Below are 26,103 nucleotides of genomic sequence, written 5' to 3' on the forward strand. Positions count from 1 at the left end.
TACATAACCCGAACGGGGTTTTGAGGAACTCGTATTGTCCCATATGCGTCACAAAACTGGTATATTTTTGACTGGAAGCCTCCACTGGTACGTGGAAGAAAGAATTCTTCAAGTCAAGAGTAGTAAACACTTTAGAATTTTTCAACTTATCGATTTGGTCCTCAATGTTGCGCATTGGGAAACAGTCTTTCACTATTTTTCGGTTAAGCTGTCGGTAATCGACACACACACGCAGCGAACCATTTTTCTTCGGAGCCAATGTTACAGGGCTTGCGTATTCACTAACACTTTCTCGGACGATTCCCGTTCTCAGCCACTCGTCGATAGTTTCCTCCAAAACTTTTTTCTCCTTAGGCGCAAATCGCCGTGGAGCCAAGTGAATAGGCTCATCATCGGTTAAGATGATCTTCGTTTCAATACGGCTGTCCACCTCACTTTTTGGGTTGTAATTTGCGATTATATTCTTGATCACTTCAGCGTACGGGGTATCCACATCGACCGTTTCCGGCTCTCACGCATTTAAAATCTGCATAATCTCACTCTCTTCCGTAGCGTCATCTTCATTCACTTTCTTTTTAATGTTTACTCCCTTCTGATTCACTTCCACATCCATGTAGCTTAGCGCGCTCATGCCGAGTATGGCGTCGTATTTCATACACCCCGGTGGGACGACATAAAATGTCATCGTCGGAAATACATCCGCTCCAACACACACATCAATCTCCACCGTACCACGCGCTAGTGTTTTTGCTGCACCGAATCCACTAAAGCTCATCGTCGTACAATGCAACAATGGCTTTCCAGCTTTCATGTACACACTCTCACACAGCAAATTATATCGGCTCCCCGTATCAAACAGTGTGCGCAGAACGGAACCATCAACTTGAATCTCACACACCGGCATGCCTTCCGAGAGCGCATTCACTTCGGCTTTCTTTTTATCTCGCTCACAGTCTTTGGCACGATGCCCGTGCTCACCACAACCAAAACATTTTGGACCACGCGACTTTGTGTCACAGTCATTCGCATAGTGGCCCCGATTACCACAATTATAACAACGCACACTGTCGCTGGCACTGGCTGTGTTAGTGGAATCTTTAGCACCCGACTTCGATTCCTTCTTCTCTTTATCACGATCACGATCAATTGAGGTTGTGTTCTTCGTTGCTCGTCTACTCGGTTCACGCATTTGACTCTTCATCTTTTCGTAATGTTTTACGCGTTCTTTCAATTCGGCAATGGTTTTCGCCCCATATAGGCAAACCTTGTTCACCGGAATATCATTCACTCCGTTCACCACATATTCACAGACGGCTTCTTCTTCAATACGACCTCGTTTTGCAATATTTTGCATGTGATAAATGTATTGCAAAAACGATTCATCGTTCTTCTTCTTTCTGTTTCGCAGCAACTCGTGTATCTCAGCACTCGAAACTTTATCACTGAATTCTGCATCTAGGGCGGCACTCAACGTCGCCCAACTGTTCAAACCACTCGAACTGTTCACGAACAACTTTGCCGTACCCTTCAACAGTCGACGACCGTAAACAAACTTATGTACCTCACTCCAACCAAAATTTTTGCTTGTTTTCTCAAACTCTTCTAGCCAATCACGGATTTCTCTGTCAGTGCGCTCTCCAGAAATTTTTTTAAGGGAGTCACCAATATCATTGAACGTGAACTGTGGCACACGCACACCATCTCGCGATCCCACATTTTCATCTTCACTCGACGATATCTCCGGCTCCGATTCCGTTTCCTCTCCGTTTTTCTTCGGAGTGGACGTGACAATATTCTCCCTAGCCGAATGGAGCACCGTTTCCTCCTGGCTATTCTCACAGACACTCAATAATCGTCGGATCAATTTCTCTTTTTTGCCGTTCGTAGGCAAATTCTTTGCGGAACAAAACTCGCGGAGCTGCGGGTTTGTCAGCCTAGTAAGTACCTCTCGCACGAACATGCTCTCTCACTCTGTTGATGTATCGAAATAGTTCCCTGGTTCACCAACACAGGAAAACACTCTCTCGTTTGACGTATCCCCGGCGGCAATACGCAACACTGTGGAGACTTTTCTCCAATCCCACTTAGAAAGTTCTCTTTGGTGCGGAGACTTTTCTCTATCGCCAGCACCTCACGCTCACACAGACTCTGGCACTAAAGACCGCTCTCGATCTTTGCACGGGTTTCAAATGACGCCATTTGCAAAAAAAATTGCAAATCCTGCGTTCAGCACCAAATTCTCGCTCAAATTGACTCAAAACATGAGGGAAATCCCGGTTGAGCCCCCATGTAAGAAAGTAATGTTGTATTTCGGCAATTTTAAATTACAAAATTAAATATTAAATGGGATTTCCTTTATTTAATACACTTCACACGGAGCAACACTAAAGTTCAACCTGTTGCTGTGAGATCTCGCCGTACACTGATGGTAGCTTCTATCTCATACCACTTCGTTGCGATCACTCGTCGTCCGTTTCTCTTTTCCTTACATATATTCTTACACACATATTGCAAAAGTCAAAGAAGAAAAGGTTTTCCTCAAAGAACAGCTCATGAAATAAAGAATGGTGAATTCTGTGATTTTTCATTCAATAACAAAAAAACAGCCAAGGTTGAATAAAATATGATGCCAAAGAACAGCTCATGAAATCAAGAATGGTTAATTCTGTGGTTTTTCATTCAATAACAAAAAAACATACCTGCTGCTTCCAGGATTTTCTGCCATACTTTTCGATACAACGATTCTGATTTTGTTGTCATCAGAATGAAAACTAGCGGAACCGTCTGTTGATGTGAGGGAGCGATACTTCCATGAACAGTGACGAGTTGCCGAAACAAACAAGGAACTGTGGCAAACGTACCATCTGTAACCCAATACTTTGCCTGTCCAAGACGTCGTTCATGAGTTCCAAAAATTAAGGCTCTTTCATTATTGTCACCGAAGTCAGCAATCAATAGACGGTCTCCATTATCATCCTTCTGGAATTCATCCGGTAGATTATGCCTAACGTCCATTATGCCTAACGTCCTTTATGCCCAACGTCCATTATGCCTATCGTACATTATGCCTAACGTCCGTATGCCTAACGTACGTATGCCTAACGTCGTTATGCCTAACGACCGTATGCCTAACGTCGTGCACCCCTATAATATATGGATCATATTTCCAACATAGAATATTTCGTGATCCTAGCCATATAGAAAGTTACTGTCTTCAGCAAAGTTGTTCAGGTGACCAATTCCTTTCGGATGGTGGCCATATTAGTTCAGAACTCTCTCACTACGCAGCGCTAGTGTGCATGTGCAATTTCTATATAAACTGTATCTCGAGAGCCTGGCCATCTAGAAAGATGCTGTTTTCAGCAAAGTTGTGCAAGTGATCAAGTCCTTTCGGATGATGGCCATATTAGTTCAGAACTCTCTCACTACGCAGCGCTAGTGTGCATGTGCAATTCCTATATAAATTGAATCTCGAGCGCCTGGCCATATAGAAAGTTGCTGTTTTCAGCAAAGTTGTGCAGGTGATCAAGTCCTTTTGGATGATGGTCATATTAGTTCAGAACACGCTCACTACGCGGCGCTAGTGTGCAAGTGAATTTCCTGTATAAGCTGTATCTCGAGAACCTGGCCATATAGAAAGTTGCTGTTTTCAGCAAAGTTGTTCAGGTGACTAAGTCCTTTCGGATGATGGTCATATTATTTCAGAACTCTCTCACTACGCAGCGCTAGTGTGCATGTGCAATTCCTATATAAACTGTATCTCGAGAGCCTGGCCATATAGAAAGTTGCTGTTTTCAGCAAAGTTGTGTAGGTGATCAAGTCCTTTCGGATGATGGTCATATTAGTTCAGAACTCTCTCACTACGCACCGCTAGTGTGCATGTGCAATTCCTATATAAACTGTATCTCGAGAGCCTGGTCATACAGAAAGTTGCTGTTTTCAGCAAAGTTGTTCAGGTGACTAAGTCCTTTCGGATGATGGTCATATTATTTCAGAACTCTCACACTGTTCGGCGCTAGTGTGCACATGAAATTCCTTAATATTTTATGTCTCGAAAGCTTGTCCATATAAGATGTTGATGTGCAAGCTTTGGAGACATAACATATTTAGAAAGTTCATGTGCACACTAGCGCCGCGTAGTGTTAGAGTTCTGAAATAATATGACCATCATCCGAAAGGACTTAGTCACCTGAACAACTTTGCTGAAGACAGTAACCTTCTATATGGCCAGGCTCTCGAGATACAGTTTATATAGGAATTGCACATGCACACTAGCGCTGCGTAGTGAGAGAGTTCTGAACTAATATGGCCACCATCCGAAAGGACTTGGTCACCTGAACAACTTTGCTCAAGACAGTAACTTTCTATATGGCTAGGATCACGAAATATTCTATGTTGGAAATATGATCCATATATTATAGCACCCGTCATAAGTAACATAAAAGTGAAGCGCCTCTAGCGGCGTAGTTCCCAATTTAACCTGAATCCAATGACACAGGCTTGTTGGTCTAACCCAGTACAGCAACTTTGTCGAAGACAGTATAGCTTTATGTATTGTACAGCCCCCATTAGTGAAAATCCCATAAGCTGTGGGTATCCTTATTCGCGGTTCCTTATTCACGTCCCCGTTACCCCGGCAATAAGGATTCCTGACTGTATATTTTATAATTAGTTATATTTCTCAATGTTTTGATTTTATCCTAACGTTACCTCAATATCCATAACACAGGCAAACAGTCACAACACATTGGACATTTCTCATTGTAAACACTACCGCCATCTATCGTATATACTCAACCATATCTATTCACACACACTTTGCGTGAAGCCGAAAAACTCTGGTTCTCTGGTTCGATTTTACTTCAATTGATCAATTTAGATGGTCAAATTTTGAACCCACCACAGCAGCAGGCCACCACAGTATTTAACATTTGATCGTCCATATACAATAGCGCCAAAAGTATTTTGGTGCTACTGTATATGGACGATCAAATGTTAAATACTGTGGTAGCCACAAAAGCTCAGCGTTTTCACTGATTAATTTTGACAGCTGCTGTAAGCATTTCTCGATTAAGTTCCTTTCATTCGTGATGCGGCCTCTGACGCTAGAATTTTGAGGAAAGTTTGTTTATTTTTTAATCATGTTTTCGTCGTAAGCGGTGTCCAAATTTTTGTTCAAAGAAATGTGTAATTATTGGACGTATGGACGTGTCGAATCTATGCCGCAAACATGAAAAAATCCTAAAAAAGTGTTGTGGACATTACCGCCACTGTCGTTGGTGGCACCTTCAGAAACCAATGCTCTGAACAGGGATCTGCACTCAACAAATGACTGTAGTGTGTAAAAGTCAAACGCAAGGGAATTGATCACGCGCGACCCTTGTGGCGGTACCACCAACTAAGAAACATTTAAATTTACCGTTAAAAGCGATTTCGATGAACATTTGAGAGTGTTATGTCTGCTTCTTTGTGATTATATCTTCGTCATATCGCAACTTCGAGTAATCCAGAGAATCTCTGTGTTACGATACTACAGGGCATACTCCCATAGCATTCAAATTTCGGCGAAGGGTACAAATAGAAATCATTCAGAGCGAAAAGCTTAAGAATGCATGTTTAAAAAACTAAAAATTTTAGTGAAATCTGCAGGCTGACAAAATCGGGATAGACAAAATCGGAAAAGCACTGTACTTTTATATAACTCGAAGCATTTGGTATGGTATGTCCACGCATCCATCCACCGCTGTAGATTTAAGAAATGCACCGATGTTTGAATATATTGCTAATTCAGAGGAAAAAAATGCATTTGGCGTTAGATTATCAACATTAATAGCATACTGTGGCTGTCAATTGCGTCGAATTATTTCCCTGAAACGGCAATATTTATTCAAACTCGATCTTCTTCACTCGAATCATCTTTGCGGCAAGTACAACGTTTTGATGTTTGTGTCATATCTCAAATACGCTGCAAACGTCAATGTTACAAAATAAATTTTTCTTTAGGCGGCATCTGACGTAATGATTTTCCAGGATGCGTTCTCGTACTGGCTGCGTTTGTATTAGAGTTGATTATATTAGATTAGATGAAGTGAAAATTGTCTTCATTGTCCACAATAGGGGCATAAGGGTATGATTGCACTTGCCACACAATTATACTAATGTAAAAATGGTACAGCCATTAAAAGCTCTCAATTAACAACTGTGGAAGTGCACCTAGAACACTAAATCGAGAGCACGCAATAAGCTTGAAATGCGAAGAATAAGCAGAAGAATCTCGCCAATCCAGAAGTGATACAAATCTGAAAATCAAACGCTATGCTCGCTTCTGTGCAGCAAACATGTGGGTCTTAGAGACAATAATCAATGCACATGTCAAACACACCAAAATACATTTCTTAGCTACTATCAAGTCCTGTCAAAATGCTTCACTCGATTTCATCATCGCATCCACTTGCTCAAATTTCCGCAACCAATTAATTTGTCATTAATTGTAAACAGACGTAAGCTTGCCCAACCACATCCACGCATTATCATCCAAAACCCGTCAAACCTCCATCACCGCGAGTCATTCGGCACGCAAATCTACACTTGCGCCAGCTGAGAAGTAGGTTGGGGTGTTCTCCGAAACACGCAAAGAGCTGAAATCTTTCGATCGACAAAACAAGCCCTGTCACGACGAGTCAATCAATCAAAATTACATACACCGATCAAAGCAAAGCAGCGCCAACGCATCACAAACGCACTTTTATTCGGACGCAGTCATAAACAATAGATGACGTCGCCGAATTTGGAACCGGAGTGACGGGAGCGGAGACGAAGTCGAAGGAAGGTCGTTGATTTCAATTTCAACCGGTCGCAAGCCATTTAGAAGGTGGCGTCTGTCTTGAACGGGAGGAGGGACTTAGAGTCGTATGGCTACTAGTTTTCACTTTCCATGTTAATTGTAAGCACTGATCTACGGACTCAGACGCTACCAACGAGGAAGGCGGGAAGCAACAAGTTTTATTGCTTAATTTAATTACCGCAACGGGCATCAGCCAGCCACCGACCGACCAGTAGTCGTGTGCAGTCAGTCCCAGTAGTGGCGTTTATATTTTGACTTCTTCGCATGTTTGCATTTTATGAGCGGGAATTAAGAAGGAATAGTGCCACCACGAGTGGACTATCAATCAATCAAGTAAGGTCTATCACTGGACTTGCAGCGGTGATTCTGCGGCACTTGGGACTCCAGCCGCTCTCGTATGTATGGGGTGGTTACTTGCCGTTCATGTCCGCAGTGTGATCACGTCGTCGTCAAAATGTTAACTACGTGCGTGTGCCGCTTCTGTTCGGCTGGAGGCGTTGGCGGAGGTGGCTTAGCGTGGCCGATCGGTGATTGATTGCCTCCAGTCAGTGATGGGTCACTTCAATCAATCGCGTGAACGTAGCAAATTTGTTGGAATTGACGCCTGGAAAATTCCAAGCTGACGTCTCTGATTGGGATCTGCTGTGTTGGTTGTTCACAAGTACAAGATTTCAAATTGGGTCGTTGAGAACAGAACAAACTGAACCCTACGAACTTCAAACGAATTTCAGGTGATCAAGTATGAACTTTGATATGAAGACCCAGATTCAACGGAAAATCGTTTTCGCTGCGACAGAGCTATACTGCCGCTCTTCGCATGTCGGTCCCATAGTGGTTTTTGTCAAAACTGAGGTTTTCAATGCAAATGCTTCATTATACTGGCTGAACTCAACAACTTTGCTCTGAAAAAGTTTGAAAATACAGTCAAAGTGGTTGTTCCATCACATAAAAAGTTAGTCCGTATCGTGCTCTCTTGCTGTGAGGATCTATTTGCTTTTTGCTGAAGAAAGTGTTTCTGGTTATAAATTTGAACAGCACTTTTCAGTGCTCAATATTACCTGTACATTTTTACCTAGTTCGACTCTCGTTCCTCTTCGGACCCAACCAAAGATAATCCTGGTTGGATATCGATTTGGAAAATTTCTCTTCGATCCTTCAGATTCTTATAGTAATTTGCTTGGAAGTCAATTTGGAGAAAGCGCAGAAGAAAAGGACAATCGCTTGATGAAATTCAATTGATCAATCAATTTGATATGCTCACGGAATATGAATCATTCTCATCATGATTCATCATCCAGGCAAAATTCCACTAAAATTTCTCGGCTTAATGCCTAGAAAGAAAAGGTCCCCCCCTATTGTGATAACCACTCCCGATTTCCATGCTCTTCACACGGAACTTTTGATATTCGTTAAATTCAAGCTCTCACTTCAAATTGGCCGACGCGTCGGGGTGCTTCTCAAGTATCTTACTGAGAAGCAGCACACATTTTTTACTTACGACACCAACACTGAACGTCTGTTCAAGGTTGTGTTGAATGGTCTGGTTAATTCCTGGATCAGATCAAAGATGAATTGACAAAATTACATGGAGTTGAACCTATCCATTTTTAGTTTGTTTAGTTATATAGATTAGTATTCCGAAGCATGGAGAGAGCAGTGGAGAGAGTACAGGTTTGATAATCGCAGCGTTCGAGGTTCGAGTCCCGTCGGCAACATATTTTCTATTTTTTCGACAGCATTTTTTCACTCACTAATACACTCCACATTTTTCGGTCTCCATTTCCCTGCACGGTAAGAAAAAAGTACCCAAAATTAAGTTACTTTCACTCAACACGTGGCTTTAGTGGGGCTAGGTAAAATTAAGTTAAACAATAAAACTCAATTTTGAGTAATCCTGATGAAGAAACCATTGAGTAAAAATTACCTAACGATCAATCGAATGGAATAGGTGAAAAATACCCAACGTACCAGCATGCAACCGGTTTTCGTTGCAACTTTTTTTGTCACTACCCCCTACGGAAACCATTCACAAACGATATCATAGATGGTACGACCATACCGCATAGAGTTGGGATGATATCCAGAGTTAGTGGTTAGGCGTTTCTTATGTTTATGCGGGATATGTACCAAACACTAACGAAGACTAATGCTAGGACTAATTGAGCAGGAACGGAGGCGTTGAAGCACAAACAAATGACAGCGTCGATGGCAGTGCAGGTTGCTATGATTTTCATCCAAAATTAAGTTAAAAGTACCCAACGGTGAAAACATAACGGTTGAGTACTATTAATTGAAAATTGAGTTTTTTTTACTTTGAATCGCAGCGTGTTTTAGTTAAATGGAATGTATCGATAAATATTTCAGGATATTCTTCATAAATTAATTTACGCAATACAACTTACTAACATGTACATTTTAAAAAACTATGGAAAGTGCTAATTCAATCAATAATGACAAATATTACGTTTTGAGCTAAACGATGATTAACAGAAAATTAACTTAAATTTGAGTTCATATATTATTACTCAATAGATGAGTAAATTTGACCCATCGCCGCTTTTCTGATTCACTCAACGGTAGACCTCAAATGATAGAACCAAACGGTGAGTTTTTTTAAACTTAATTTTGGGTAGTTTTTTCTTACCGTGTAGAGTTCTCTACCACCGTTAGTATTAGCAACCGGTGGAAACTAATGATTTAAAATTGGCTCACTACTTGACCAGCCTATTGATCCCAAGCAAATCGATTAACGTATCCCATTCTAGTCGAAATTCTAGTACTACGCAATGTTTGTTTTGATTCGCTATGAAAGTTTGACAGATAAAATGAGGGGTTAGTGGATTTTCCTATGTTTCGAAGGGTGAATCGATTAGCTTGGGACCGAAAAGAGTACTAGAGCTGAGCCAAAAAGTTGAGTTCGTTATTTCGGGACCTTCTAGTCTTAGAGATACCTCTATAGTATTAGCACAAACGAAGTTACAGACGACTTTCTCCGAAGAAATTAATTAAAATAAGGTGGTTCTCTGTAATAGAATTTTAGACCACTTTCCGCCACTCACCGCCAGGTTCGCTAGTATTTTTGATTTGAATTAATTCAAGTTGGTTTTGTGTGCAATGATCTGGCAACTCGAGTTCTCACTCGCGTTGACGGGGTGCTGTTTTCTCACTCATCGAAGGAAATTTTGATTAGAGTGAGAAAGTAAGGAACAGTCAGCGCGGGAACCGTGTGCGGTACTATAGGTGCGGCAGAAAGAATGTAGTCGACTCCTTCGTTCTCACGGTGTTCTTACGCATGATCCAACGTTACGTCACACTAGATTATGCATAAGAACGTCGTGATAATGAAAGAGCAAAGTTTGTATGTTTGGGAGCCTCTCGCATTCAACTCGCATTCGTCCTCGAGTTCGTGTGGAAGCCATTCAGAGCGGAGGTGGCCAGGAGCGTGGCATTCGAAGTGGAACCGTTCCGACTCCACTGGTCGTTGGATTGGGGGAAGCCTGTGAAATCGCTAGCCGTGAAATGGAGTACGATCACAAATGGATGGAGTTCCTCTCGAAACGCCTGATAGACCAAATCTTCGCATCGCTACCGAAAGTCATCCGCAATGGCGATCCAGTTCATTCTTATCCCGGATGTATCAATCTGTCGTTTGCATACGTTGAGGGTGAATCGCTGTTGATGGCGCTGAAAGACGTTGCCCTCTCGAGTGGGTCGGCTTGCACTTCGGCTTCGCTGGAACCGTCGTATGTGCTGCGTGCGATTGGTGCCGACGAAGATCTGGCTCACAGCTCGATTCGCTTTGGCATCGGACGGTTTACCACCATCGAGGAAATCGACTACATAGCTGAAAAGTGCATCAAGCACGTGACTCGACTCCGAGAGATGTCCCCGCTGTGGGAGATGGTCCAGGAAGGTATCGACATCAACTCGATCCAGTGGTCGCAGCATTAGAGCGGACGGGTCGGGGCATATTTTAAAGAGAGATTTGATTTTGTATGTTCTGCTGTGTATGGTTGAATTCAGTGAGGGTTTTTTTTTTTGAATTGTTAATCATTGATTGTGTTATTAATACATCCACTTTTGGTAGTAAGTAGGTATTGAGACGAGAGAAAAATAATGTATAGCTTTGCTACATATGCTATTAGAGACAGCAATAAATCTTAGACAGTGAAATCATTGTGAGTATTTCATCATTCACTTGGCGAAAAAACTTCCTATCAGCGATTGTTTGAAATAGTATAAACTTTGTTAGTTCCCGTCAAGGACGGCGTTGTTACGACTACGCTAAATTCGCAAATCTGAGGTATTCGTGGACTGCCATCTCAGATTTGCTTTGGCGCGGATTAGTTCCACTTAGGGTTAATTCAACTAAGTTTCGATTCTAATTATTTGAAGACTCCAGGAAAATCTACGTTTAGAAAGACCTTCTATTATTTAATAAAGAAGTAAAGCAGTAAAGTTATTAATAGTTGGTTGGGCAAGCTAAAATATCATTTAAAAAAATGTGTTCAATGTCGATAAGCTTTCCGCAAAATCCGCACTTCAAAAGCTATAAAACCGCACAAAATTTGCGACACTTGTAACAGCCCTGCAGTTGGCTTCGGCGTGCCAGAGAATACCTAATCCACCTAACCGGACCTGAAGAAACGGAAAGGAGCGCGACTGGGATTAGACGGGCTAGCCTTATGAAGCTCTCTACTGACATACAATATAGCATGGTTGCAGCAACCTTATATTTCACCTATTTGTCCCTAAAGATCACTAATTTACACCCGACACCCTAGGTAGGATAATGTCATCGCAAATAACAACAATTCCCGTTGAATACATAGTGCGAAAAATGCTCTTTACTTACCCCAAACCGTCTCATCACAACCTACGCCTCGGTCAGCGTGGCCCGACCGATCGTTTTCGGCATCTTTTTATTGGTGGAATCCTCGAGCTCCTTCGGTTTGTAGTAATGCGGTGCCGCCTCCAGCAGCCACTTGCTTTCGATTTCAATCACCGACCGCATGTACTCCTTCGTCGTAAACACCAGCTCGTGGTACAGCACCCACCGTCTGATTGTGCTTGGCCGTTTTGTAGTGACCCCCCCCTTGGAGAGCCGAGCGACGTGATAAAAGTACCCGGCTGTAATAGCCTTCCGGATGTTGGTCGTTTCCGGCAGACTGGAAACCATTTCGATTTCGACTCGCTGCATTAACCCAACCAGCTGCTCCCGGACATCGCGAGCTCGTTTCATCGAACGGAACTGAATGAAATTTTCGTAACACCACTGAGTGCTGTAGTCCGATTCGGCCCATTGGTTGTAGACCTGCAGCAAACTCAAGTGGTCCCCGTGCATGTGGTTGAAGTTCTTCCGGGCCGTATCTGCGTGGATGATTTTATCTTTCGGTCGGTAGAAGATGGCTCCATTCACCGATAGCATTGCAGCGATGGCCACCACCTCCTCGGAACATTTGTACTTTTCACTAGCAAGCAGCATTTTTGCCATCATGGGATCGACCGGAAATTCCGCCATCCGTCGTCCAAGTTTGGTCAGTTCACCGTGGTGATTCAATGCCCCTAGGGCGTAAAGTTGCTCCAATGCCAAAACCAACGTTTCATGTGGTGGAGGATCGAGGAAATCGAAATGAAGCAAATCGTTGATTCCAAGAGCTTTGAGCATTAGCACGGCATTGCCCAGGTTTATGCGCTGAATTTCCGGGACGGTGTTGTCTTCCAGCTCGTGTTTGTATGCCCAGGCTGTGTACAGACGAAAGCACTTGCCAGGGGCAACGCGCCCTGCTCGACCTGCACGTTGATTGGCAGACGCTTTCGAAATGGGCACGACCATCAGGGTCTCCATCCCGGTTCTGGAGTTAAAATTATTTTGCTTTGCAAAGCCCGGATCGATCACGTACATTATGTTATCGATGGTTAGTGATGTCTCGGCGATGTTGGTGGCCAGTACGACTTTCCGGGCGTTCGGTGGAGTTGGATCGAAAATTTTCGCCTGCATGTCCGACGGCAGATTGGCATAAATGGGAAGGATGAGTAGTTCCTTGAGTTTGGAACCCAACCGCTTGACGCGATCCTGGATCCGAAGAAGTCAACGATTTGATACGACCGGTTTGTCTCGAAGCAATTTTTCGACGGAAGTTCCTCGAAGTTTTCGACGGAAGTTCCTCGTGGCAGTGCAATATAAATGCCACGCTGCTGCATCTGCTGACTAAAGTCGTCCTTGTTGTTGCACAAAGGGCACTTGAAAAAGTACCCCGCCGATTGGGCAAACTGTGCCATGCAGCTTTTTATTGTACATTTCTCATATACCATGATTTTCGTTGTGATTTTATGGAAGGGGCATAGTGAATTTTATGAGAGGGGCATAGTGAACAAGTGGGGCATAATGAGCATCCCATGCCTCAGCTTGGTCTTCCGGCCGTTCGGAACAAATTGGTTGGTGGTAGCCTTATACATTTTATTAATAATCAGCAATGGAAATTTGCCAAAAGGTATAAGGGGATTTTTATCAGTGCTGGCATCGGTAGCATTGGTGCTCACTGGAAAACCAGATCGACGAAAAACAAATCAAAGGAAAAAAAAGAAATGAGATTAACAGAACTTTATCTGTACAAGTTCAGAAAAAGTTTCATATTTTTGAATTTCCTGCAGAGTTTTAAACTTTTTTCGAACAGTCCGCAATTCAAAAACCCAGTAAAACATTACTGACTGGATTAATGTGTATATGTTATGTACAGCTTAACTGCTGTAATATTCAACAACTTTTTTTTACTGTTTCCCTAATAAAAAACTACCATACATGAACGAAAACCCAAATAATAAAACTATTCAACAAATGGTTTGGATGATACCCCGAACACGTCGTTAAGCAAAATAACCATAACAATTTTATTAGGGTTGGTTTTCAATTTCAGATTGAATTCCAATTTCCCATTTGCTTCGACGTAAAAACTTGCCGCAGATTGTTAACCGAGCTTGTGCTGCATAGGTGGAAGAGATTACTCCGTTGAAAACTTCATCTGCATGATAACTGGAAAGTTTAATAACTGGTACTTGTCGATGACGATGATCTCGTCTAATCAACCAATTCGACAGGGACATCCACTACCCGCACCCGTACCGGAAAATGTTTGGAATGATGAATAAGAAGAGGCTGAGCAGTCGAGGCAGCAAGAGACAAAAGCGTGACATCAAATCCTATGTCCCGATCGATTTGTACAGAAGTTTCAATGCGCCGCCTGTTCGGAAAGGACTCCCCGTGACATGAGCGAGCGTCACTACGCGAAGTATGCCGGCCATACCTATCGGGTTGATATCGATCCAGTGATCGATCTGTACGACGAAACTACTGCCACGGCGATTGTAATCCGCTCCATGGAAGTGCAGCGGCAAGTGACGATCTACTGCGACAAATGCAACGTGCCTAAGAAATCGGCTTTCAGATTAGTATTCCACCGGTTGGTTTGGCAAACACGACCAGTACTCGCACTGTCTGGTTCTGCAGAATAATAAGAAGAAGCTGGAGCAGACAAAACTGATATCCGGCAGCTTGGGTGGATCCTTCCAGTTCCGCTACGGAGGAGTGAATGTATACCAGCATACCGAGTATGGCCGGGTTCTGTTTGGTGTCCAACAACGATGTCTATGTCTTCTCGGTCGCGAATGACTGTGACTTAGGCTTCTAGCACGGACTGAAGAAATCTGTAGCAACAATTGCAACAAGCGCGAGTCATTGACAGCTCAACATCGTTTACTTGTAAGCAAATGTTAACCCGATGTGTTCATCCCTAATCATTTTGGCCTATGGTCTTTCATTATACAAAAGAAGCGATATAATGACATGCTGTTTGACAACAGGCTCTCCCTTTCAATTTTCGTTAGAGAAAAAGAGATAACAGGCGGTACCCCCTAGTTTAATCTAGTACATATGAGTAGATAGTGTTGCCGTGAGGTACACTCGAAAATTGTAAATGTAAGTGCGTCAAATCAAATTTCGAGCCGCTCCGTCTGTCACTTCGTTTGTGGTATTAGCATAGAGGTAACTCTAAGACAAGTAGGTCCCAAAGAAACGTGCTCAACTTTTTGGCTCACCTCTGGTACTATCTTCGGTCCCAAGCTTGTCGAATCACCCCTCGAAACATAGGAAAAACCAATAACCCCTCATTTTATCTGTCAAACTTTCATAGCGAATCAAAACAAACATTGCGTAGTACTAGAATTTCGACTAGAATAGGGTACGTTAATCGTTTGCTTGGGACCAATAGGCTACTAAAGTGGTGAGCCAATTTAAAATCGTTAGTTTCGTATTGATTGTTGGTATTAGTGAGCAGTTTCACTAATCAAGCGTTTTACTGGTTGAAAATAAAAAAAAAAACAAACCGCTGCCACGTCGAACACTTTGACAGCTGATTTCGTGGTTGAAAATAATAAACAAATCGGTTTTACACGGCTACACTAGCAATGTTGTATTGGTGAAATCTTGCGGCAAGAAGTCAATGGTTGCTATGATGAGTTTTCACCGTTTGCTCTCCAGTTTTCAAAATTACGTCCAAGCAAGAGGAGGAGCGTGTCAAAATTTTGCTCGCGCAGCAAGAGAATGCGGCGTTCTCACACGCCAAGTTGGCAAAATTGCTGGATGTGGCCAAATCGACCGTGACAAATGTTTTTAAAGTGTTCGGGGAGCATCTGTCGACCGCCAAGAAGCTTGGAAGCGGCAGCAATCGTAATCCGGACGAGGCAGCGACGACGAAGAAGGTGGCGGTGAAATATAAGCAGAATCCTAACCTCTCCATCCGGGACGTCGCTGGCAAGCTCAATGTCTCCTATACTACTGTGCAGCGGGCCAAGAAACGAGCCGGGTTGTCGACGCTTAAGAAGGTGAAGGTGGTGAACCGAGATTACAAACAAAACACGTCGGCAAAGCAGTGGTCCCGAAAGCTGTTTACGAATCTGCTCATAAAGTTCGACTGTGTCGTCATGGACGACGAAACTTATGTGAAGACGGATTTCAAGCAGCTTTTGGGACAGGAGTTTTATACCGCACCAGGAAAAGGGAAGGTGGCTGAAATTTTCAAAACCATCAAACTATCGAAGTTCCCGAAAAAATATCTTGTGATCTAAAAAGCGGCATTTTCATTACTACGGGAACCATCAATCAAGAGATCTACGTTCAGGAGTGCCTGGAAAAGCGGCTGCTACCATTCCTAAAGCAACATAATAGACCTATGCTGTTCTGGCCGAACTTGGCGAGCTGCCACTATGGGAAAAAGGCAATAGATTGGTATGATGCAAACAACGTGGTTGTGGTACCCAAAGAACACAACCCTCCCAACAACCCAGAACTCCGCCCTACCAAACGGCCTTGGTCAAACGGAATCTAAAAAAAAAAAACTACACAGTTCGAAAAAGTAGTTTAAATTTCTGTTCAATATGATGCACATAAATGGAGCGTCACATATCATATACGTTTACATTATATATCTTGTAAAGTTCTGACACATTCCATGCAATGTAGCAAATATTGTATACAAAAGCCCATCTTTGTAAACAACATTGTTTACAAGTTTCTCGGTTGCGTGAAATGAAATACAAGTTTACGTGAATGGATGTTTACATCACAATTAAAATTCAGAATTGTTATCTGTGTAATAAATCCATGGAAAACGAGCAGCAGTTTAAATCTAGCTGACGTTCGGCGGCGAATAAGGTCGATGAGACCACTGTGCAGAATTTAATGGAAGAGGTTAAGCGGCAGGCACGGCAGTTTGGAATTGGCAAACCAAAAGAATAAACGAACATGTTTTTCCTTTAAATATATGAATTGAACTACCAAAAGAAAAACAAGAAGATTTTTGTGATATGAATTTCGACTGAAATAAACGATATTTTCGTCGACCAATTTTTGCGCGTTCCAGTTTTATTGAAAACCCATAGGCCCTCCGAAGTTGGCTGGGTTCTTATAAGTTAATTCAAGAAGCATTTTGAGATATCTGAAATTGATATCTAAATGTGAAGACCAAAAATAAAATTACCTTTCGGCAAACCCCGTAAGGTCTCTACAAACATTCCAAATGCTTTGATCGTTCCGGGATTTCGTGAGCTTTGCGAATTACAAGGCTGTCCATAACCTACGTGGTAATTTTTAAAAGAATACCCATCTATCGAATTAGCCGGTGTGCCAATATTATTCCTTTTTAAGCATGTTGTGTTTTTTTTTTTGTGACCAACTGACTGTTCTATCTGCACTGAAATGCCCCATACCTCCGAATCAAATCTAATGCAACAATTTTTCTCTTTTTATTCCACCCCCCAAAACACAGAAAGACTTCACCGACGATTGCGTCTTCAACGAGCAGATGGAGCAGCACCACTACAACACCTACAGCTCGACGCAGCACTCCAACTCACGACGGACCCTGTACTTGGCACTGAACAAAACAGGCCAGCCACGCAAGATCCAGATTCCGGTCAACCGAACATTGGGCAAGCTGGCCACCTACACGAAAGCGCTCACCCAAACCGTAGTTCACGATCGCGTTGAGCGATTGATCTCGAGACTATTCGGGGCGAACCACGTTCGCCACGGCCTGAAGCAGCTGTGCGAAACAGGCCGGGCACTGCAGGAGCTAACGGCGAAGGCTATGCGACCCCGCCCAACGTGCGGTCCCACCAAGGCCCAACCGGCCGTCGTCGGGATGGCCAAGGATCCTTCTGCCGGACCGCAAACGGTGGCCGGTGGTAACAAAGACAAAGACAGCAAAGATAACATGCGAAAGAAGAAGAAGAAGCGGCGGAAATGCCGCGAAGACGAACCGGCAGGAGAGCACTGCTTTAGACCGCAAGGAGGTGGTAGCATAGGTACAAATAGTGGTAGGAAGAGGCCCCCAGGGCTAGGGAAGAGTCAAAAATGCAGCCCAGAAGATGGTGAATGTGTTGTTAGTCTTAGCAGTAATAGTAATAGTAGTAGTTCCAGTAACAGTCCAAACAGTGCAAATAGTGTAAGTATTAGCAGTAGTAGTAGCAGTAGTAGTAGTAGCAGTAGTAGTAGCAGCAGCAGCAATCGCTCAAGCACAAGCCTAGCGAACGTACCAAATGTGGCTGTTTCGCCCGCTGGGGCAGGCCCGAAGAAGAAGGTGACCAAGAAAGTCAACAACAAAAATACTCCTTCCAATGTAAATAGTAACAATAAAAAGCCCAAAAAGGGTCCGGGTGGTGGCGGCGGGGGAGCAGGCCATAACGCTAACAAGAAAGCCAAACAACAGCAACAAAACTCTAGTAGTAATAGTAATAACAACAACGCTAGCAGTAGCAGTAGTACAGTGCCATCGGTCCTGAAAGGTAGAGTGAAAATGACACCGACGAAAAGGACAACTACGCCGAGGAGAACGACGACGGCGAAGACGACAACGCCGGGTCCTCCGACGACACCGGTCAATTTCGATGATACCTCGCAGTCGGAAGATGACCTCGAAACCGAGCTGGACATGGACGACCTGGTGCAGGCGTCGACCGAGTTCATCGAAGAGGACGATCTCGACGAAGGTAATTTCAGTCTCACTGGTCAATCTTTAAACTTTGTGGATGAGGAAGATTTGGATGATATGGATTTCTAAGGAAAGTTATAAGTCCTACACTCTATTAGCGAATGAGGATCTGTAAGATCCGTATTTCCGTTTCTTTTTGTATTCCTCTTATTATTATCTCGTATCGTTTCTATTTTTCATTTTGTAAAGTTCCATCACTACCTAGTTTGACCTGTCTGATCATAGATATAGTAGAGCGTGTACAAAGTTTGAACGAAAGTAAAATCATTTCCATAGGATGTAAGCAGAATGGTGTGACTAATGCATGGCGTTGATTTGGAGCTGTAATCCTCCAATTGTGTGCTCATTAATTAAAACCTGTCATCGTCATTTAGTTCTAACAAGAAATCGTCATCCAATGTGGTTGGTGTCAAGACCTCTTTCCCCTTCAACCTCATCTGTAGGTCCCGTTCCTTGGTTTACGTAGTCATCGAGGAAAACAGGAGGTTTCCCTCCATCCTTTGGAGCGTTTCAACCAATTCTCATGCATGTGTCGTTTAACTCAAACTGTGGTACGAATCTCCTAAAATAATTGCGGTGCATGGAACTCCAGTGATGCTCAACTATTATAATTACACTAGACGTTCGCGAACTGAAACATGTTGCTTTTCACCTAACGAACGGTATTCCCTGACTGAAATGCATTTCATGTGTCTATTTATTTTAAAATGCACCAATGTTCATCTGATTCATCTAGACATTTTGAAATGCACCACTTTGACAGATAAGTGCTCGATAACTAAAACTTCTTTCAGTTAGCGGACTTTCAGTTAAAAGTCTTTCAATTAGCGTCGTTCAGTTAGCGATCGTCTAGTGTTTGTGACTCAAAAATACTGCTTCGTATAACTGTCATCCAACAACGCCCTCTCGATAAGTATGAGTACCTACCCTAATATAAAAATACCATAAACGAATGATAACCCAAATCATTGAACTATTCCACAAATGGTTTGAATGATACCCGGAACACGTCGTTAAGCAAACTAACCATAACAATTTTATTAGGGTACTTCTTTGCCATTAGGTTTGAGATCCGCTCACTCGCAGATCACTAGCCCTAAGTTCGTTCATGTTTAGGCACAAGGTTAGTGAAGCTTCATCTGCTCCGCCACTTCACATTTTCAGAGGCACATAAGATAATCAGAGCAGTGCAGGGAGCCACAATGCTGCGTCAGCAATAGAATCCATTTAAAATTGATGAAATTGATGAAACGAAAATCTGTCAATCTTATGTCGCCAACGAGTGATGTTAGTGAAAAAACAACTTCAACTTTACACCTGTCATTTTACGGATGAACCCCGCTTTGAAGTAAAGAAGTCCTCTCTATCTGCATTTTCATTGCATGAGATTTGCTTATGTATTACTGTAAAGCCGGAGCCACACTTACTTGACGGCTTCACATCGACACTGCGTCAGTCCGTCAATAAGGCTGTCCACGAGACAGTTGCGATCAACTGACTTTTTTCTTTACCAAGAACTTTTGACAGATCACAGTAGAACTGACAGTTTATTCTCCAATTGTTTGTCTCCTTTATTTATGTTTACATTCAGCACCATTAACACCAGATCACTCTAACACTCTAAATTTCTAGCTGTCAGTTCCACTGAGAAACGTCTCTTCGATCACCTTATTATGATCGTATCAAAGTTAACGCTGACGTTGACGAAGCATTGACGCTCTGACATAAGGATTGTCAAAATCCTATAGAGATCTCCAAGCGCAATCTCACGAACACTAAAATCCAACATCCATATTTAAAAATGAAGAAGAAGAAGAACCAAAAACGTATCGCAATATCACAACTACTTAAAAAGGTAGCGCGGTCTCCCGCACACTTTTGTGCATCTGGAGAACTCTATGAGTTTTCACACTGCATAAATATTCACGATACATGGAGCTCTCTATGCTGAGTCAGCGTAAGCATTGACGGATAAGTTAGTTCGCCATATCAAGAGTAAATTTTCATTAACAACAGTAAGTGACATTCGCACCGATCCGAGTTAAAGTTTTGTTTTGATGAACGAAAACTTATTCCTATTTCCAATTAAACACATGTAATCTCATAGTGATAGCAATGTTTAACATATTAGGCAGGGTTATAATCATATAAAGCAGATCGCAAACTTTCATGCTAAAAATACTGATTTTTGAGTCGAAAGTTATTATACGTCGTTTGATGACACCCTAATGTTACTTAAGTCCAAGTGTATTTACCAGGATATTCGGGAGAATTATCAATCACGTCTCCTTACGTGCAGCCCATTCATCATTTTAGAACCACCGAAATCATCTTAGCAACAAACAGTTCGAATTATTCACTTTAATAATGAGAAAGCGAAACGACGAACGTACACTTTTCACGGGTTTCTCTGCGCTGTTACTTAAGACAAACGACATCTCCATATAAATTGGGTGACTTAAGTAACATCGAAAAATATTTTGATCGGAAGGTGATTACGTCAAAAAGCAATTTGGCTGGTAAATAAATTTTAAAATGGGATCTTATCCTATATTCGAACAGTAAATAGTGTAACAGAAGGAGCCTCGATTGACACTGATAGCTCGACTTTGTTTACCTTTGTTAGTTTCGACGTAAGGAAAATTTACTCTTGATATGACCGATCTATTGCATGTCCGCTTGTTGATCAATTAAGCGGGAAGCTGGAGCCAAAATACTACTGATGAAGGGCAGCGTTGTCAAATCTACCGATTTGACGGTATTTATACCGATTTTTGTACTTGATACTGATATACAGATAAGGATCTCCAGAATAACGATTTTCAAGATTTTCTAAATAATCAAAATGATTATTGCTTTCTTGCGCCTAAATGTCAGAGAAAACTATTTTGAGAGACTTTTATCTACTTGCAAAACCTAAATTTTTAGGACCTTCAATGCTCAAAACCCTATTCATTTTTAAAAATGTATATCTAAAAACAGTGGATGGTAATCGGAAAATACTTTAATCCAGTGACCATGTAGATCCATCAGAATGCTCATTTTATAACTTCTTGAAGTTGATTCAATCTTCCGAAGCACTGAAAAAATGTGGACTTTTTTTATCTAGTTCGTTGATTTACCAATTTTTCGGACTTTAACAATCGCGTAAACTTCCTTCGTTTAATTTGCACACAACATTGAAGACTTATGCTATATTTTGTTTAAATCTGCATGAAATACTACAAATACGCCAAATTTAGCGTTAACAACGGGTGCGTTATATATTGCAGAAATCTGCAATGACGATGACGATGACTTTTTCTAACAGTGTGGAAGTTTCTTCCATCTTACTAGAAATACTCAGAGGGAGACATAGGTGGAGAAAACAAAATACAATTCGGCAGCAGGGATTTGTTCCTAAATTATCTTGCAACCCTTGCTAGAAGCTAGCATTTCAAATGACTTTCCCTAAATGATTGTACCGATTTCCACCGGAAATTTATTTCGACAAACCCTAAAAATCTTTCTTCCTTGATAGCAGAAGTTTCTTCCGACTGTCACATAAACCTTCTGACTTCTGACTTTCTCCAGAAGTTTCTTCCAAACTACCTTAGGAAGTTTCTTCAAGCGTCTTGCTTCCGTTTTCTCCAGGAAGTTCCCATAAACTTCTACCGCAAGTACCAATCGAATTCTCCCAATATAGTCAAAATTCTAGTACTACACAATGTTTGTTTTGATTCGCTATGAAAGTTTGACAGATAAAATGAGGGGTTCGTGGGTGTTTCGAGGGGTGCATCGATTAGCTTGGGACCGAAGATAGTACCAGAGCTGAGCCAAAATGTTGAGCACGTTTCTTCGGGACCTACTAGTCTTAGAGTTCCCTCTATGGACCAACCCCTTCGTCAACGATGACAATGACTCTGTATTGTGGCTCGGCTCCCGCTTAACGCTGATGTTGATGCAGCATCTACGTCAAATTTGAATCCAATCATATTTTAAGGATTGATGCTGCCTCAATAAGAAACCTCCAACGAGCGATGTCGCTGGAAAAGCAATGAGATCTTTCTAGCAGAACTCTATGCTGAATCAGCTTAAATATTGACGGATAGTTGAATTCGTCAAATGACAGATGTATTCAAATTCCATTTATCCACCATGTTTAATAGGCGACAACCGCGACATCACATCGACAAAGCGTCGATCCGCTCGTTATTCCGCTAAGCAGGAAGCCGGATTCATAATACTGCGTCAACGTTAGCGTTGACGAAGGGGCTCGTCCGTCACATGACAGATTTAAGGAATGTCAAATTGTTTTTTTCCACCAACAGCTCTACTTTACGATTTCACATCGACGCTGCGTCAGTACATCAATTGGGTTCTTTAATTTTAAAAAGTATATCGGTTACTTTCTTCTTCTTCTTCTTCTTCTTCTTCATCTTCCTCTTCTTATTCTTCTTATTCTTCGGCTTTCAAGCTTACTGCTTATCGCATATTAGCTTATTGCGTACTCTCAACTTAGTGTTCTAGATGCACTTCCACAGTTATTAATTGAGAGCTTTCGATGCCTGGTACCGTTTTTGCATTGGTATAACTGTGTGGCAAGTAAAATCATACTCTATGCCCAGGGAAGTCGAGAACTTGTCCAACCCGGACAATTCCTAGACCAGACCGGGAATCGAACCCAGCCACCTCCAGCATGGTCTTGCTTTGTAGCTGCGCCTTTGTCGACTGAGCTAAGGGAGGCCCCAGGTACCCTATACATTGTCAGAAAGGGCTGCGATTTCTGAGCACAACGATTTTTGTTTTTCAATCCCATAGACTACCATCTAGATTTTAAACTCAAGATTTAAAACAAAATAATCACTTTGCTTTTATAGAAGATGAACTAGCAAACGAATTAAAAATCTTGCTAATACAGTAAAAAAAAAAACATTTCGCTTTTGGACATGAAACTTACAATTTGACAGCTCGCTCTCCCATAACGTGTGCCACCGAGGGGCACTAAAATTATGATTTTTGCGAATGTAATCACACTTATTTAAAATTGATGAAATTTCGGTTCCATTTGTAATGCAGATCACGAATATGCGATTACCTCAATACCCCTAAAGAACCCAATTTAGATCGGATTCAAATTTGACGCTAACATTGACGTTGACGCAGCATTATGGCTCCCGCTTCAGTGCATCAATTTTGATTGGATTAAAGTTTTACGCTTACGCAGCATTGTGAAAGTTAAAAGTTTCTGTGTTGTAGGAAGAGATGCTTATATAGTTGAAGATGCTAAGTTTCAAATAACATACTTAAAGTGGTCATTTTATACAATAGGTGAGGAGATGAAAATATAGAGTTGATAGTTCCCTTAGAGTACGGCAGGGTGAACATTGTATATAGATTGTACAAGCAAATATGCCAAAAATTTTACCAGTTTCAGACAAAAAGTAACCCTCTGATTCTGCATAATTTTGATATTTTGACAGGTTTTTGCGAATGTGTTGTGTAATGTTTAAGTTGAGAATCTGAAGACAAGATCACAATTTCCCAAGTATTAGAAATCCCTAAATAAACATTTTCTTTTTGAACGGATCTCTAAAGTTTCAGAAATTTTAAAATTGCCTACTGCTGAGTTATAAAATTAAATAAGGTAGGGTTTTTTATCTCATTTCCGTCCTACTAAGGATAACCCGCGTTACTAAGGATAACTCTCTTTTTTTAACACGTTTGAACAACAAAAATTGAATATTTCTGTCACAGACGACTTCTAAATTTATTCACCTTTCCGTACGTACCGTTGGATTTGATAAAGAGTCACAAATTGATGAGATATTGTTTAAAATCTAATACTGCATCTTGATTCTAACTTCGTCCAACGAGTTTCAATTCCGTCCGAACGCATTGAAACGCCATTACATTTTCTTCGTTCTACGGATAAACGTAGAAAAATGGTATTCGCTAGGAGCGCTTGTAGCTAATGAACTAACGCATCGGAACAAACCTATTATTGATTTGTTCACGATGAAATCATTTATATTATTGATCTTTTCTGATCGATAGAACGGAAATGGGCGATAACGACGAAGAAGCGCTTTACCCTACATAGTGTTTTTTTTAATTATTATTCTTCGATTAGGAAATTGAAAAAAGTAGACTCAAGAAAACGTTTCGAGATCTCGTAATAAAACATATTTCGATTAACAATAAGGTGAACATTCAAGATATCGGACTGAATTCCTTATCTGCAAAATCTGATTTGTTATGATAATTTGACAGCGCTTTGGAATTTTTTTCGTGAGTTCTGTCGCTTTGGAGTACTATAAGGAGATTTTAATGAGAATATCTCGAATAAATTCGAGCATAATTTAAAAATAAATCTAAACGTATGCCCAATGAGAATAATTCTTCGATAAATTAGAGAATATTGTACTGGAAATTCCATGAAAGTTTAGACTAAAATTGTGAGAACTTGTGAGAAGAATTCTTATGGAATTCGAAGCAGAGATCTGAGATATTTTTTTCGATAATTCTGAGATCTCCGTGGCGATTGTAAAGAGGAAACATCCTAATGAATATTCTGAAGATATCAAAGAGAATTCTGAGGATAATATTAAATGAATTATGAAGAAAACTTTCAAGGAAGCTCTGAGTAGAATTACAAGGAAATTCCGTTTAAAATTCCAAGGATATCTTGTTCTGATGATACTCCCAAAAGTAGAAGAATTCCAAGACCATTCTGAAGATAATTCCCAGTAAATTCTCAAAATAGTATCAAAGGAATTCTCAGCATAAATCAAAGGGAATTTGATTATTACTGAGGAAAACTGAGGAAAGTTTAAAACAAATTCGGAGAGGGAATTCGAAGATAAATTTCCAATGATTTTGGAGGCAATTCTATAAGAGTTATTCGGCAAATTCCATGGAAATTTTCAGATGAGAAGTCAATGATAATTCTTAGCTAAATTTCAAGGTATTCCTGTGATAAACTTGAACTAGAATACAACTTTGCCAGACCACTTTTTGAAAAGTTTTTCTTATGTTCTACGAAACCCATGTGGTTTTTCAAAAGTCTTATTGCACCAAAACATTCCTTAAAATGAGAAAAAAAATCGGAATTACGGTTAAGTGAATCTATTGGGGCTGGCAAAATCGGGTCATTACTGTAAAATATGTAATAAGTAATTGAAAGATCGATAAAAATCCAATGTAAATCTTAGAAATAATTCCAAATATTTTTTTGCATTGTAGCTGCACCTTTACCGACTGAACTAAGGGTGGCTCCAGACTTGCTCTGACTCTTATGACTGACACCTGGCAATTCTTACGATTTCTCCTAGAAACTGCTTCCAAGTTCTCTCAGAAATTCTCTGGAAGTTTCAATAAATTTTCTCTGAATGTTTCTTGCACTTGCATATGGCTTTTCCAGTACATTTATCTCCCAACAGAGTCGGTCAACTTCCTCTGGAAGTGTCTTCCAACCAGTGATGCAAAATAGCATGACACTCACGCGACACTTGTCAACACATCAACCGACTATCGCTGACAGAACGTTTTGTCACGCAGTGAGAGCTAGAGCCATGGCAAACAACTATCACCAGTAATGGTCACTGGTCGCAGGCAAAACGTAACACTCGCTGCTGATGATGAAAAGCACAACGAAAACAGTGAAGACTTCTGCGATAATGAGAAAATGCGAAAAGACGAAAAGAAAATAAAAACCGTACCTACGCATTCCAA

At 41.4% G+C, this 26,103-nt stretch overlaps 1 protein-coding gene across 1 annotated transcript in view; it reads left to right on the plus strand.

Moving 5' to 3' along the window:
• bnl (branchless) overlaps window positions 1-26,103 on the plus strand; it is a 244,497-nt gene that overhangs the window by 213,479 nt on the left and 4,915 nt on the right. The window contains exon 3 of the mRNA XM_065222029.1: window positions 17,167-18,388. Coding sequence (XP_065078101.1) covers window positions 17,167-18,388 — 1,222 coding nt within the window. The remainder of the gene's footprint in view (window positions 1-17,166; window positions 18,389-26,103) is intronic.

This window comes from Ochlerotatus camptorhynchus, unplaced genomic scaffold (assembly GCF_037179485.1).
Source record: "Ochlerotatus camptorhynchus isolate MF236.1 unplaced genomic scaffold, CSIRO-AGI_Acam_v1.1 ptg000153l, whole genome shotgun sequence".
NCBI classification, from domain to species: domain Eukaryota; kingdom Metazoa; phylum Arthropoda; class Insecta; order Diptera; family Culicidae; genus Ochlerotatus; species Ochlerotatus camptorhynchus.